Source organism: Somniosus microcephalus, chromosome 22, assembly GCF_052327205.1.
Source record: "Somniosus microcephalus isolate GS21.2 chromosome 22, FLI_Smic_1.0, whole genome shotgun sequence".
Taxonomy (NCBI): domain Eukaryota; kingdom Metazoa; phylum Chordata; class Chondrichthyes; order Squaliformes; family Somniosidae; genus Somniosus; species Somniosus microcephalus.
In genome coordinates this window covers 61,113,692-61,127,916 of record NC_141008.1, presented here as the reverse complement: position 1 = coordinate 61,127,916, position 14,225 = coordinate 61,113,692, and the positions used below count along the sequence as shown (strand labels likewise).

Sequence of the window (14,225 nt, the reverse complement as noted above, 5' to 3'; positions counted from 1 at the left end):
CTATCTCTATCTTGAATATACTCAACGACTGAGCCTCCACAGCCCTCTGGGGTAGAGAATTCCAAAAATTCACCACCCTCTGAGTGAAGAAATTTCACCTCATCTCAGTCCTAAATGGCCGACCCCTTATTCTGAGACTGTGACCCCTGGTTCTAGGCTCCCCAGCCAGGGGAAACATCCTCCCTGCATCTATCCTGTCAAGCCCTGTAAGAATTTTGTATGTTTCAATGAGATCACCTCTCATTCTTCTAAACTCTAGAGAATATAGGCCTAGTCTACTCAATCTATCTTCATAGGACAATCCCCCCATCCCAGGAACCAGTCTGGTGAACCTCTGTTGCACTCCCTCTATGGCAAGTATATCCTTCCTTAGGTAAGGAGACCAAAACTGTACACAATACTCCAGGTGTGGTCTCACCAGGGCCCTGTATAATTGCAGTAAGACATCTTTACTCTTATCCCCAAATCCTCTTGTAATAAAGGCCAACATACCATTTGCTTTCCTAATTGCTTGCTATTCTTGCATGTTAACATCATCAGATCTGGCAGGACTACATCAACTGCTATTGGGCCTCACTGTCCTCTGCCAAAACAGTCCATCACTCCAGGATGATCCTGGAGTGCAAAGGTAACTTGGCCTTCTTTGCTCCACTACCCCTTAAACCCCTCTACCTTGCCCCCTCCCTCCACCCTAGCCCAACAGTAAATAAATGAGGATCTCATGGACTTCTTTGTCACCAGGATTGGGACCATCCATTCCGCTGCCTCTGCTGCTTCCCCTTTCCCTTGCCCATCAAGCCAAACCATCTCCTGGGCTCCCCCTGCCCTAGCCCTGAACCTACCACTTTCTACCGCTTCTCTTCTATCTACCCTTTTACCTGTTCTGAGCTCATCTCATCCTAGAAACGATCTCACCTTCCTTTAGAATGTTAGAGGCAGACTAAGCCCCTGACGGTTTTAAGATTTTAGGTTATATTTGCTTTTTTTTTAATCGTTCCTGGGATCTGGGCGTTGCTGGCAAGGCCAGCATTTATTGCCCATCCCTAATTGCCCTTGAGGAGGTGGTGGTGAGCCGCCTTCTTGAACCGCTGCAGTCTGCGCTGTGAAGGTACTCCCATAGGGAATCCTGTGCAATGAAATTGTTGAATTTTATATATCATTAAAAAAAAATGGGTAGATGTTTCCCTGATGGTCTAGTGGGTAACTATATTACCAAGTGTAGCACTAAACCATAGAGACCCAGGATGTCCCTGGTTTGATTCCTGATTTGTGGTGGCTTAGCTGATCTCAACCATGGCAGCAGTTGGGATGCTGGCAATAAATCTTTATACCCTTGCATTAGGGCGGAGCTTGGTAAAATAACCTGCTGATACTCATGCTCTAGGTTCACACATGAAGCATAACCACTTGGGCAAGGAACAGCAGACTCCCTCCGGCGCCCATGGGATTGTAGCTCAAACATTAGTCAGGGAGAAGGGGAACAATGGTGGGGAAAAGGCAAGTATCGAAAATTTACTGGCTGCAATACGTTACACAGCAGAAATACATCTCAGGCTTTGTATAATGTCATAATCCACATGTAGGTTATGTTCTTGAAATACAGCCCAGTTTATCATTCCTTATAAATTATATGTAGTGCTCATGAGGTTAATTTGTTCTGCTTTTACCAATTGTTTTTTGATGTTGACAGGTTGTTATGGTGGAGAATGACAACATGTTCCTCAGATTAAATCATCGTTACTTGCCGCAATTTAATCCTCAACAGCAGTGCAGTGATATCGAGGTTTATTTTATTTTACACTACAAAAGGGAATAGGGTTTCCTAAAATTCATGTCTGGACCATGCTGGATGGCTTTTGAATGGACTGTGTATAAATTTCTAAATTGTAAACTGCACACTAATTTTTTTTAAGTCAATGTTCTGCATACATATTTCTTTGTCTTGTGACAAGCAGGCAATAATTATTGATGCTATTTTGATTTTTCACTATCAGCAAAGCAAGTCTCATAACTAAAGCCATGATATTACCCCCCTTCTCCCCATTGCTTCTATTCTGCCAACTATCTGGTTTTGGACTTGGCACACTAAAACTTGTATAACAAAAGGCAATATACTCAAAACAGGAAAGCAAAATGCATTTCTTTAATACAGTTAAAAAGAAATATTTTCAGTCGGGCTGGAGTAATCGCGGGGCGTGCTTTTTTCCACACAGTTGTGGGTGTTGCATTGCTCACTGCTCATGCCTCTGGATAAGGCTCAGTTTGCCGCGTCCACGCAGTTGCTCAGCCTGCCTAGGGGGCAGCAGCGGGGGCGACGGCGGCGGCGGCGCTTGGCTCGCTGTGTGTGGGACCCGTGTTGAATGGAGAAGCGGTGAGTGAGGCCTGGATTGCTGCAGTCAGTGGTTGCTAGGGAGGTGAGTGATGGAGGGTAGGGTAACCTGGCGTTCCCATTAAGGCAGCTGACGGCTGCAAATCCTCGAAAAGGGGTCTTTTCATTTTTTTTTGCAGCTTTACTCAGACGAGTGGCCGCGGGTTTGCAAGACTCCGGGTTGCAAGAGCAGGAGATGCAACACCTGCCCTTTCACCTCCTCCCTTCCCATCTTCCAGGCCTTCCAAAACGCTCCTTCCAGGTCAAACAGCGATTTACTTGTACTTCTTGCAATTTACTATACTGTACTCGCCGCTCACGATGCGGTCTCCTCTACATTGCGGAGTCCAAGCGCAGATTGGGTGACCGCTTTGCAGAATACCTCCGTTCGGTCCGTAAGCGTGATCCCCGAGCTTCCGGTCGCCTGTCACTTTAATTCTCCGCTCCACTCCCACTCTGACCTCTCTGTCCTCGGCCTCTTGCACTGACTTCCAACGAAGCTCAACATAAGCTCGAGGAACAGCACCTCATCTTTCGATTAGGCACTTTACAGCCTTCCGGACTCAACATAGAGTTCAACAATTTCAAACCATAACCTCTGCCCCTATTTTTTCACATGGCAGCTGTTGATGATTCTGCTATTCCCATTTACACCTCTTCTAGACTCATCTTTTGTTTCTTTACTTGTCCCATTACCATCTCCTTGCGCCTCGCACCATCAACCCTTTTGTCATTTAATCTCTCCTGCCTTCCACCCTATCACAGACCTTCCCTTTTGTTCTTTCCTTCCCTCACCCCTTTCCCTGCCACTGCACCTGCTTAAAATCTGTTGTATCTCTAACTTTTTCCAGTTCTGATGAAGGGTCATCGACCTGAAACGTTAACTCTGTTTCTCTCTCCACAGATGCTGCCTGACCTGCTGAGTATTTCCAGCATTTTCTGTTTTTAGTTCAGATTTCCAGCATCCACAGTATTTTGCTTTTGTCCAGGTTGTCACTGTTTTGTTACCTTGGTTCCAGCATTAAATTGCACTCAGGAGCAATCTTTACCTCTTTAAATTGGGCTAATATGTTTTTTTGGTGCAATTAAAATGTACGTTTTTAGTTCAGCTACATTAATATGGTCTAAAAAGCACAACATTTCAGCCTGCAACATTTACACTGTAGATTCAGATGATTTAATACAAGAAAGGAAACAAAAGATGGGTCTAGAGGAGGTGTAAATAGAAATATCCGAATCATCAGCAACAGCTGGCGTCTGGAAAAAATGGACAAATGTAAGAAGTCACACAACACCAGGTTATAGTCCAACAGCTTTATTTGAAATCACAAGTTTTCGGAGCGCTGCTCCTTCATCAGGTGAAGCACGAAGGAGCAGCGCTCCGAAAACTTGTGATTTCAAATAAAGCTGTCGGACTATAACCTGGTGTTGTGTGACTTCTTACATTTGTCCACCCCAGTCCAACTCCGGCATCTCCACATCATGAAAAAATGGGGGCAGAGGTAATGATGTGAAATTGCTGAACTCAATGTTGAGTCCAGAAGGCTGTAAAGTGCCTTATCGAAAGATGAGGTGTTGTTCCTTGAGATGATTTTATATTTATGACTTCAATGTATTAGGCAATGCATGTGTTTAAAATCTTTTGGAGCAAACCTTAACATTCAACAGGCCAAATCAAGTCTTTGCTGCAGTTATATTGGTATCTGCTGGTCGCAGTGTCTCACAGTTGATAGGGTCCACGTTAATTGGAGTCCCACTGGCGCCAAGGTGCAGTGACTGTGGAGCTCTCTGTGTGTGAGTCTTCACCCACATGCAAAGTTCTGTTCTCATGGCAACTTTTTTTTTATTATGTAGAAGTTGGGTGGGAGTGTCTGCTTTCTCCTAACATCAGCATACAAAAAAATCCTATTTGAAGTTTCCAGGAGGTCTGGGCATTTTTGAAATGCAGCTTTGGGCTGGAATTGTACTGCAATAGGTGTGAAGCCCAAATGGTGTGAGATGCCCCCTTTACCAGGGATTTCTCACTGGTTGGCTTGGTGTACTTGGGACTTGACACCTCCGTCATGCTGCCACCTTTTGTATTAATGGTCTGCCAAAAACTGCTTTGCCTCGACGTAAGAGGCAGTATAACTGCGTCTCTTAATTGCTGCTAAGTTTTATAAGAAATAAAATTGTCTTTTATTGGGGAGGGAGGGAGGTTCTTTGTAAATTGTCTTTTTAAAATGTATTTAAAAAGCTTTATTTATAAAGATTTTTTTTTAAAGGTTTCATAGTCTTGGACACTACACTTTCCAAGTCGATTGTCTGACCAACCCACCTGGAATTGCAGTGTATTGGAGTACTGGAAAATAATCTCTTAAAAATGGAGTGGGGTAAGTTTATTTTCTATTTTCTTTTCTTTTAAACCACGTTTTGTATCTTAGTTCCTTTACAGCATAAACTGAGCAGGAGGTGCATCTGCTGCCAGTGCCAGGGTTGCTAAATTATAGAAACGAATTTAAATGAAGTTGAAGAAAACATCCACACTCCAGTGAACCCATGAAAGATACATTGGGTACTAAACTTGCTGTTTAAATACTTCTATTGGCTGATTTCTGCAGAGAAATTGCTGAATTTTGTTCCTTTTATTTAAAAAAAAATGTAGGCTTTAAAGTATGTTAATGAATTTGCCCCTGTGCTGTATGGTGGCTGGAGAAATAAAGTCAGACTTGGGGTGAGCAGAAATATGTCGCTACAGTGCCCCCACCCTGTCAGGAGATCAACTAACTTGACACAGACCACGGATCAAAATTGAAGTTGTGTTGTTGCACTACTGCTTCAGATTCAAGTACAAAATGGTGCATCACTTTAAAGGTTTAGTGAGCTGGATGTTGTTAGCAAAATGTTCTGAACAGTAACAAAAAACAGTGCGTTCTTGCAGACGTTGGGGTTATTTTGTTGATTATTTTTCCCCTGTCCTCCTTTCTTGAAGGTGCTGTCTTCTCCTGGGGTGCGGTTATAGAGGTATTGACCCCCCTTCAGTGCCACCCCCTTAGTGACTGTTACAGCAACAACAACTTGCATTTATATGGCGTCTCTAATGTAATAAAACGTCCCATTGCGCTTCACAGGAGCGTTATCAAAATTTGACACCGAGCCACATGAGATATTAGGACAGATGACCAAACGCTCGATCAAAGAGGCAGGTTTTAAGGAGCATCATGAAGGAGGAGGAGAGAGAGGTAGAGAGGCGGAGAGGTTTAGGGAGGGAATTCCAGAGTTTAGGGCCTAGGCAGTTGAAGGCACGGCTGCCAATGGTAGAGCGAAGAAAATTGGGGATGCGCAAGAGGCCAGAAATGGAGGAACCAGATATCTTGGAGGGTGGTAGGGCTGGAGGAGGTTACAGAGATAGGAAAGGGCGAAGCCATGGAGGGATTTGAATCACTAGAAATTTGTTGAATTTGCAATTTTACATAATTTTATACTGCCTGTACTTTTTAAGGTCCAATCATTACAAATAATTTCTTAGAATTTAAAATTTTATATAAATATATTATCTAATCAGGTCAGTTTGCTTAGCGAATTTACTGAGCCACACAACATGATGGTGCAATTTTAATACACTCAGTTGAAAGAACATATTAATTGATCACTGACGCATTGTCTGATCGTTCAGCCCTCTTGCGCTGTTGGGTTTAGTACTCTTTCCCAACAGGCCTTCCATACCACTTGGTGTTTAAATCGATAACATCCAAAAACAAGATAAATAAAAGGATGTTCTTAATGTAAGTTAACCATTGATTAATGATGTAATGGCTGATTCTCCCCCCCCCCCCCCCCCCCCGCCCCATTAAGATAAAACTCACTCTAATTATTTACTTCTCTACTATAAATGGGGAAATAGATTTTCTTGTAATAGAATATAAAACAATTTATAATTTGAACCTAATGGGTTTTTACTTTTTCTTCATTCTTGGGGTATGGGCATCGCTGGCAAGGCCGGCATTTATTGCCCATCCCTTGTTGGCCTTGAAAAGGTGGTGGTGGGCCTTCTTGAACCGCTGCAGTCCATGTAGTGAAAGCACTCCCAACAATGCTGTTAGGTAGGGTATTGCAGCATGTTGACCCAATATATTGTGTTATTTTATATTTAGATCTCTGCGCTCCTCAAATTCTGGCCTCTTGAGTATCCCCGATTTTAATCGCTCCACCATTGGCGGCCGTGCCTTCAGCTGCCTAAGCCCTAAGCTCTGGAATTCCCTCCCTAAAGCTTTCCACCGCACTCTCCTTTAAGTCGCTCCTTAAAACCTACCTCTTTGACCAAGCTTTTGGTCACCTATGCTAATATCTCTTTTTATATGGCTCGGTGTCATATTTTGTCTGATAATGCTCCTGCAAAGCACATTGGGATGTTTTAACTACGTTAAAGGCACTGTATACAGGAAACGTTGTGATATCCGGCACCGATGGGACCGAGCTGTTGCCGTCCCATCAAAACTGCCGGACAAACCAGCGCTAATGTTAAAACATACGGAAGCTTTTGAGCTCCGTATCTAGCAACAAACCCTGGCAACAGCTTCTAAACAGTCGGCCGTAGCTTGCAAGCGTCTCTGTAGCTAAGCAACAGCTTTAGCTAGACCTTGCAGAGCCTGACTGGTGGGAAAAAAAAGCAACGAAAAGAAAAAAAACTTACTGAACCAACTCCTGAATTTTGCCAGTGGCTCGAGCATTCCGGACAGTTAACCTCCGGATAAACCAAAGTTTCCTGTAAATACAAGCTGTTGTAACTAAAATGTAGTTTAATTATTATTTGATGTAGTAATGAAAGTTTCTAAATAAAGAATTTTGGCTTTATCTAAGTGGGCGTTATTGACCATTCTACTCTTTTCAGGATCCTGGGTTTGCTGTGAGAAGATGGCTGTTCTCCAGGGTGGCTTTCTGTTGGCCAAGAAGCAAAGTCAACATAAAATACTTTTGGAAATGAAGAAATCTGATTGGGCAACCTTAGGAAAACCTATTGTCTGTGCGGTGCATGAGATCTGTGCTAGGGAGGCTGGCACGGCACAAGATTCTGCAGAAGCGAAGCAGTGGCAGAAGAAAGTACTTGCTTTTGTATGGGCAAAGCTACTGAACGCTAATGTAAGTGGAACTAATATTAAGGAGAAATTAGATTCAGATGCTGAGAGTGACCGAAGATGGAAGGAAGACCTCTTCTTTTCAGCAGAAAGCATGATTCCAGAGATAAATCACACCGTTTTATTTGAGCTGGTGAAATCACTGGGGGCCTCGGAAGTCTTCGTTGAGCTGCTTTCGACATTGCCAGCAGACACGTGCCACCTGGAGATGACCCGTTTTGTGGACCATGTTCTTGATGGCACCTCCGATGAAGACGTGGCCATCTTTCTAGATGTATGGTGGGAACTACTGAAGCACAATGAAGGACAAAGGGATGAAATTGTCCAAACATTTGGAGATGAGGCTAAAAAATACCTGGCTCGTGCGTCCGATGAATTCTGTCATTCCTCCAAGAGACTCAAACTGGATCCTGATGTTTCTCCTTTGTTCCCTTCAGAGAGCTTGCCTGGATCTTCAGCTAGCCTGTCCATTCCTTCTCTCCTACTAGATGGACTTAAGAGAATGAAAAGTCATATAACCCCTTATATTTATAAGTGCTCTGCTCTAGCAAGGCTGTCGGACATGATATGCAAATCGCTGCTTTCTGACAATATTGTTGAATTGTCCGCTGAGGTATATTTGCAGAAATTTTCCAGACTGATTGTATTAAGTAATCCCGTGGTCCAAACGTTTCCAATTACAGAAAGTTTCACCAGGAGTGTGAAGGAGGCACAGAGAGAGCTGAGAGCCTCTTATCAAAAGTCCGTGTTCAAGCTGCCGCAGGAAGCACTGACTCCAGGGATTGAGACGCTTGCTGATATCTTCCAGTCGTGGGCGACTGAAATCCAAACTGAGCTCGCGAATGACGCCGACATTCAGAAGAGAAGCCTTGCTATTTACAGGACAGTGGAAAGTTTGAAATGCTTGAGCGAAGTCTGTCCGATGCCGCAAAACTCCAAGGTAGTATCTCAAGATGCAAAAAAAATTCTGTCTGATCTCCTCCTGAGCTCGACCTTCTTTGTGGAGCAAGTTGGCTCCTATGTGCCGTTAGATGATGCCACTACCTTAGACACCGTTAAGTTGTCTGTTGCTTTGACGATAATTGATGGAAAAATGGAAAGATACGCAGAGATATGTAAAATATTTGCATCAAGTCCTGGCTGGGCTCTTTCAGAGGATGGCTGGCTTGATTGCCTTGAAAGAAACAGAGAGATTTTTCAAGATACTGATTTAGTATTGCGGTTAGTTGGAACACTTAAAGATAAATCAACTTGTAGCATCAATGAAGTATCGAAAGTCAAACGATTGAAGAATGTAGTTTTGGATTGCCTGTCTGCCCTCTCGATCTCTGACAAAAATAAAACAATTTTGGGAGTCCTGACCTCCTATGGGAGCAAAGGCCTCTGTAAAGATGGGGGCGTTTTTAAGGATTGGTTTGAAGAGGAGGTGAACATGGTGTTCAATTGTATTACACAGGGTGAGGCTGTGAACAGCATTGATAAAGCAGTGACTGCCATCGTAAGAGTTGCTTTCTTAAACCCAGAAGCCACCCTGCAGAAAACGTGCCACTTGGCTGCGGTGAATCTAGGTGCTCATAAGCTGCTTGGCCAGATCCTGAAGAAACTACCAGCACTGTCTTTTGAGGACGACCAGTCTTCAGAAGGGCTAAATATCTTGGCCAAGTGTCTCCTGGAAACTGCTTGGAACAGCCTCGCCACCACCAAGGAGGAAAACCAGTTTCTTCAGTTCTTGACATCGCTGATGGAACCAGGAGAAGTAATTGATCAAGAACCCCCAATTCCTCTTCTCCAACGTGCAGATGCCACAAAGATATTTGTCCTTCCTTATCTGATGGAAAGTAACTCCAGTATTGAGTTTCCTCTCCAAGTTCTTAACAGTGCTCTAAAGATGCCAGTGACTGACGACGGGACCAAAGAACACTGGCTACTCGCCTGTTGCCCATTCCCTCTCATTTTTGCTCTTTCTCAGCTTCTGGACCGCTGTATCTTGTGCTGGGAGGAGGCCAGTAATAAGACCTCTAATCACATTTCTATAGAAACAAAAGGCCTTCTAATTGAGACGGTGGATATGGTTTCTAATGCTGTTGAACAGATAATTTCTGTAAATCCGGAGACATGGTCCACATCTGTTTGTTGGTTGTACAGGAAAACTGAGCAGTTGGACTGGACTGTGCGTCTGTGGTTAAAAAGCATCTTTGGGGGCCATTTTAAGTATGAGGTACCAGCCACGTTGTTTGAGGTGTGTGATCTTTCGGACGATGGTTGGTCACCACTTAACCTTCCTCAGTACGGTCCAGGCACTGGGCTGCTGGCCTGGATGGAATGTTGTTGCATCTCTACTCATATGATGGAGCAGATGTTGTCCCATCTAACTATTGATGCTAAAAATGTTGAGGAGGTCAACATGTTCAGTAAAGGCTTCCTAATTGCACTGATCCAGGTCCTGCCTTGGTGCAGCACCAATGAATGGAAACGTCTCAATCATGTTGTGAAGAGCCTTCTACAGCGTGAATTACTTCACGTGCCGTATACCCTGGAGTATGTTCATTACATGCCGCTGCTTAACCTCCGACCTTTTGCGCATCATCTACAGTTCTCTCAGCTTTTGCTGAGGGCCTTTCAGCTGATCTGCAGTTGTAGCTGCTCTGACTGGCTTTCAACGCCGGCATGGAAGCATGTAGCAAGACAGTGTGCTGGCAGTATGTCGGACATCTTGGAGTCTGTGAAGTGCAAACTCAAAGGGCATGGCGCTCTGAATCCAGACGGAAGTCAGGAGGCCATATTTGTTGTCGTGCAGCTCTTTTGCCATGTAATTCACATCATGGTGATGATGCCCAGTGGGACCTCCGAGTCTCTCTATTACGTATCCTTGGAGCTGCTTTCCCAGTATGAGACCCTGACGATGGCCAATACCTGTACCTCTGGGTTACTCAGCAAAGTCAATGAAAAACACTTCCTCCACTCCATCGCCGAGAACCTGGTCAGCGAAGAGCAGCGTTCTGTATTACTGCAGAAAATCAGCAAAATCTGTTGAGCCATTGAGTACTGTAATTGTGTTTACCCTCGACCTGCTGGTTTTTGGCAGCGCAGGAGTTTTGTGTTGTACGATCAAGATAAATCTTTATTTTTGAAGACTCCCTTCAGTCCTAGTGCTGCCATTAGAAACTATGTTCTATCCAGATCCGTACAGGTATTCAAAAGGGATAGAGACTAAAAGTTACTTGGGAGCGATTACAAGATAATGATCTCGTCAGTGAGTTGGCATAAGGGTCTTAAACTGAAAGTGAACCCCGAGTGGTTTACAACCATCATCTGGACCTCCAATTGAGATTCTCCACCTTGAAATCACTGCCGAGTATGTGCAAATGTTGTTTCTGTTGAGACTGTAACTCAACTCGTTTTAGGTTATCTTCTTTATATTGCCTTCCTAAGGTCCGTGCACCAACCCCGAGCAGGCCAAGTGCTGCCACAGGGAAACATAGACCTCGAGGAGGTGTGCGAGAACACCCAGAACAAAACCGTGTTCCCTCTGATTTATTTCTTTTCCTCTCCCTGTAGTTGAAGGCTTTTCCAGACATTAAAAATCTTTAAAAAGGAATGTTGACATTGCTTACTTTTGTTTCTGTACCATTTATTCCACTCACTTTTTTACGATCGTGTAAGGAAAGCTTATTTTCGGTGCATTTATATTGCTGGTCAATCTGATTTTGAGTCGAACAGAAAGACCAAGCTGCTTTTGTGAAATCCGAGGGAAACTCAACCTTGACACTAGTAAAAACATGAGTGTAAATCTGATGGAAGGGTTTGTTCCCCTTCTGCATATATGCCTGGCAACTTAAAATAGTAAGATAGCTGGAACTGTGAACTGAGTGGCACTATTGGGCTTGCTCGCCTCTGCTCACTACTCCAGCATCATCCTGGAGAGCAAAGATAACCCCCAGCTTCTTTTCTCCACTACCAACCATCTCCTTAGAACCCCCCTCCACCCTCGCCTCCAACAAGTGTGAGGAGCTCATGGACCTCTTTATCACTAAGATGGAGACCATCCCTTCATCTGCCTCAACTGCACCCACCGCCCTCTCCATGCCCACTAAGAGAACCTTCCCCCCCCCCCCCAAGCTTTCCCCTGCCCTAGCGCTGAACCAAAGTCTTTCTCCTAGCTTCTTTCCTATCTCCCCTGCCGTCTCCAATCTCATCTCGTCCATGATGGCACATCTGCATTTGCAGAAGCTTGAAAATAGATTGCTTGCCCTATTTAGGTGTCTGCAGTGGTAGCCCTCTCGCCTCTGCGTCAGAAGGTTGTGGGTTCAAGTCCCACTCCAGCAACTTCAGCAGAAAATCTGGGCTGACACTCCAGTGCAGTACTGACAGAGGGCTGCACTGTCGCAGGTGCTCTGTTTTGGATGAGGCATTAAACCGAGGCCCCGTCTGCTCTCTCGGGTGGATGTAAAAGATCCTATGGCACTATTTCAAAGACTAGGAGAGTTCTCCCTGGTGTCCTGGCCAATATTTATCCCTCAACCAATACCACTAAAACAGATTGTCTGGTCATTATCGCATTGCTGTTTGTGGGAGCTTGCTGTGCGCACATTGGCTGCCACATTTCCTACATTACAACAGTGACTGCACTTCAAAAAGTTCTTCATTGGCTGTAAAGCGCTTTGGGACATCCTGAGGTGGTATTGTGGTAAACCACTGTTTGTATTCCTGTTTGTCCTGTTTGTATTCCACTGTGTACATGCCTGGACATGCCTCGGCTGACTCCTCCCACAGGTCCTAGTATAAAGGTGACTGCTCCCCAGCCCTTAGTATCATGGACCGGTCGACCACGCGAGGCAGACCTCCATTCTGTTGTTAATAAAAGCCTTTAGTTACTCTTCTAACTCTCAGTCTTTTATGAGTAATTGATAGCGCATCAATTTTATTAACAACATTTTTATAATGGAGAAGATCCTCACACCAGCATGCCTGGACTTAGATCATCGGGAGGCGGACTCATCCACCAAGTTTACTCACTGGCTTAAGTGTTTCGAAAAATTCCTGACCGCCTCCGAAGCAATCAAATCGGACGAGGACAAACTGGATGTCCTGACCTCCAAAGTGAACCACCGAGTGTACTCGGTCATCCAAGACGCGACCTCGTACGCGGACGCTATCAAGCTCCTCAAGGACCAGTACACGCGCCCAGTGAACGAAGTGTACGCCAGGCACCTCCTGGGGAGTCGTAAACAACAACCTGGGGAATCGACCGTGGAATACCTTCAGGCACTGTCTGTGCTTGGCCGGGCCTGTGGTTGTAAGGATGTAAAGGCCGCCGTGTACACAGAGGAACTTATCCGGGACGCTTTTGTAGCGGGCCACAGATCCAATTACACCCGACAGCGACTGTTGGAGCAGAGTAACCTCGACCTCAACAAGGCCTCTGAACTCGCACTATCGTTGGATGCAGCCTACCAGGGCATGGATGCCTACTCCTCTGCACCGTGGACGCCGCGGGGAATGACAGCCTGGGACACGGTAGGACCGCCTCATAGCGCCGTGCCACCCCAGCCACACCCCAACAACGGCCCAACTACCGCAGCAGTGTCCCAAGGCCAGACAGCAGTGCCCCAAGGCCAGAAATGCTACTTCTGTGGCCAGGCAAAACACCCCAGAGCGCGCTGCCCGGCAAAAAACGCGATCTGCTCGGGCTGCGGGAAGAAGGGACACTACGCTAGCGTCTGCAGGGCCAAAGCCACCCCGAACCCCAGCAGCGCCGCGTGTGGGCCATGCGGGCCGCCATCTTGGACCTCCCCGGCCATGTGCGAATCACCGGTACAGCAGCCATTTTGGACGCCTCCAGCCACATGGGGATCATGGACGCCGCCATCTTGGACGACAGCCGGGACGCAGCAGGCCCCCGACACCGCCTCATCTGATACCCGCAGCGACACACCGACCCCTACGCTGGCATCCGTTACACTGGACCAAGCGAGACCGCACCAACTGGCCAGTTCCACAATGGACATTAAGGTAAATGGTCACGATACAATCTGCCTTTTTGACTCTGGGAGCACGGAGAGCTTCATCCACCCCGACACGGTGCGGCGTTGCTCTCTCCCAGTCCTGCCTGCGCAACAGCGGATTTCTATGGCCTCCGAGTCCCAGTCGGCGGACATCGGCGGCTACTGCGTGGTGACACTCGTAGTAGACGGGACCGTGTACGATCATTTTAAACTTCTGGTCCTGCCTGACCTCTGCGCTGCCGTCCTGCTGGGGTTAGATTTTCAGTGCCACCTTAAAAGTGTTACGATGGCGTACGGTGGACCCCTACCCCCACTCACAGTCCGCAGCCAGCAGCTTCCAAACTGCCCGCCGCGCACCAGGTGCAACCTCTCCACACTCAGAGTCACCCCCCCACCACTGTTTGCTAACCTCACCCCCGACTGTAAGCCCATCGCCACAAAGAGCAGGCGATACAGTGCCGGGGACAGGGTTTTCATTAAAACCGAAGTGGAGCGGCTCCTGAAAGAAGGGATTATTGAGGGCAGCACCAGCCCCTGGCGAGCCCAGGTTGTGGTCGTTAAGACCGGCGAGAAGCAGCGCCTGGTCATCGACTACAGCCAGACAATAAATCGCTACACCCTGCTGGACGCCTACCCACTCCCCCGTATAGCTGATATGGTCAACCAGATCGCGCAGTACCGCGTCTTCTCGACCATTGACCTGAAATCAGCGTACCACCAGCTCCCCATCCGCCCTGA

The 14,225-nt window shown here is 46.2% G+C and overlaps 1 protein-coding gene across 2 annotated transcripts; it reads left to right on the top strand.

Annotated features, from left to right (window-relative positions):
* The first annotated feature begins 2,289 nt into the window (after positions 1-2,289).
* On the top strand, positions 2,290-11,076 carry gemin4 (gem (nuclear organelle) associated protein 4). 2 transcript variants are annotated; one of them, XM_085964906.1, is made up of 3 exons: positions 2,290-2,371; positions 4,633-4,740; positions 7,239-11,076. In XM_085964906.1, the coding sequence occupies exons 2-3, from the start codon at positions 4,731-4,733 to the stop codon at positions 10,514-10,516; spliced, it is 3,288 nt and encodes a 1,095-aa protein (XP_085821032.1). In that variant the 5' UTR covers positions 2,290-2,371; positions 4,633-4,730; the 3' UTR covers positions 10,517-11,076. The 2 variants fall into 2 exon arrangements, with proteins under 2 accessions (XP_085821032.1, XP_085821031.1); XM_085964905.1 differs by having other exon boundaries at positions 2,301-2,414.
* The last annotated feature ends 3,149 nt before the right edge of the window (positions 11,077-14,225 follow it).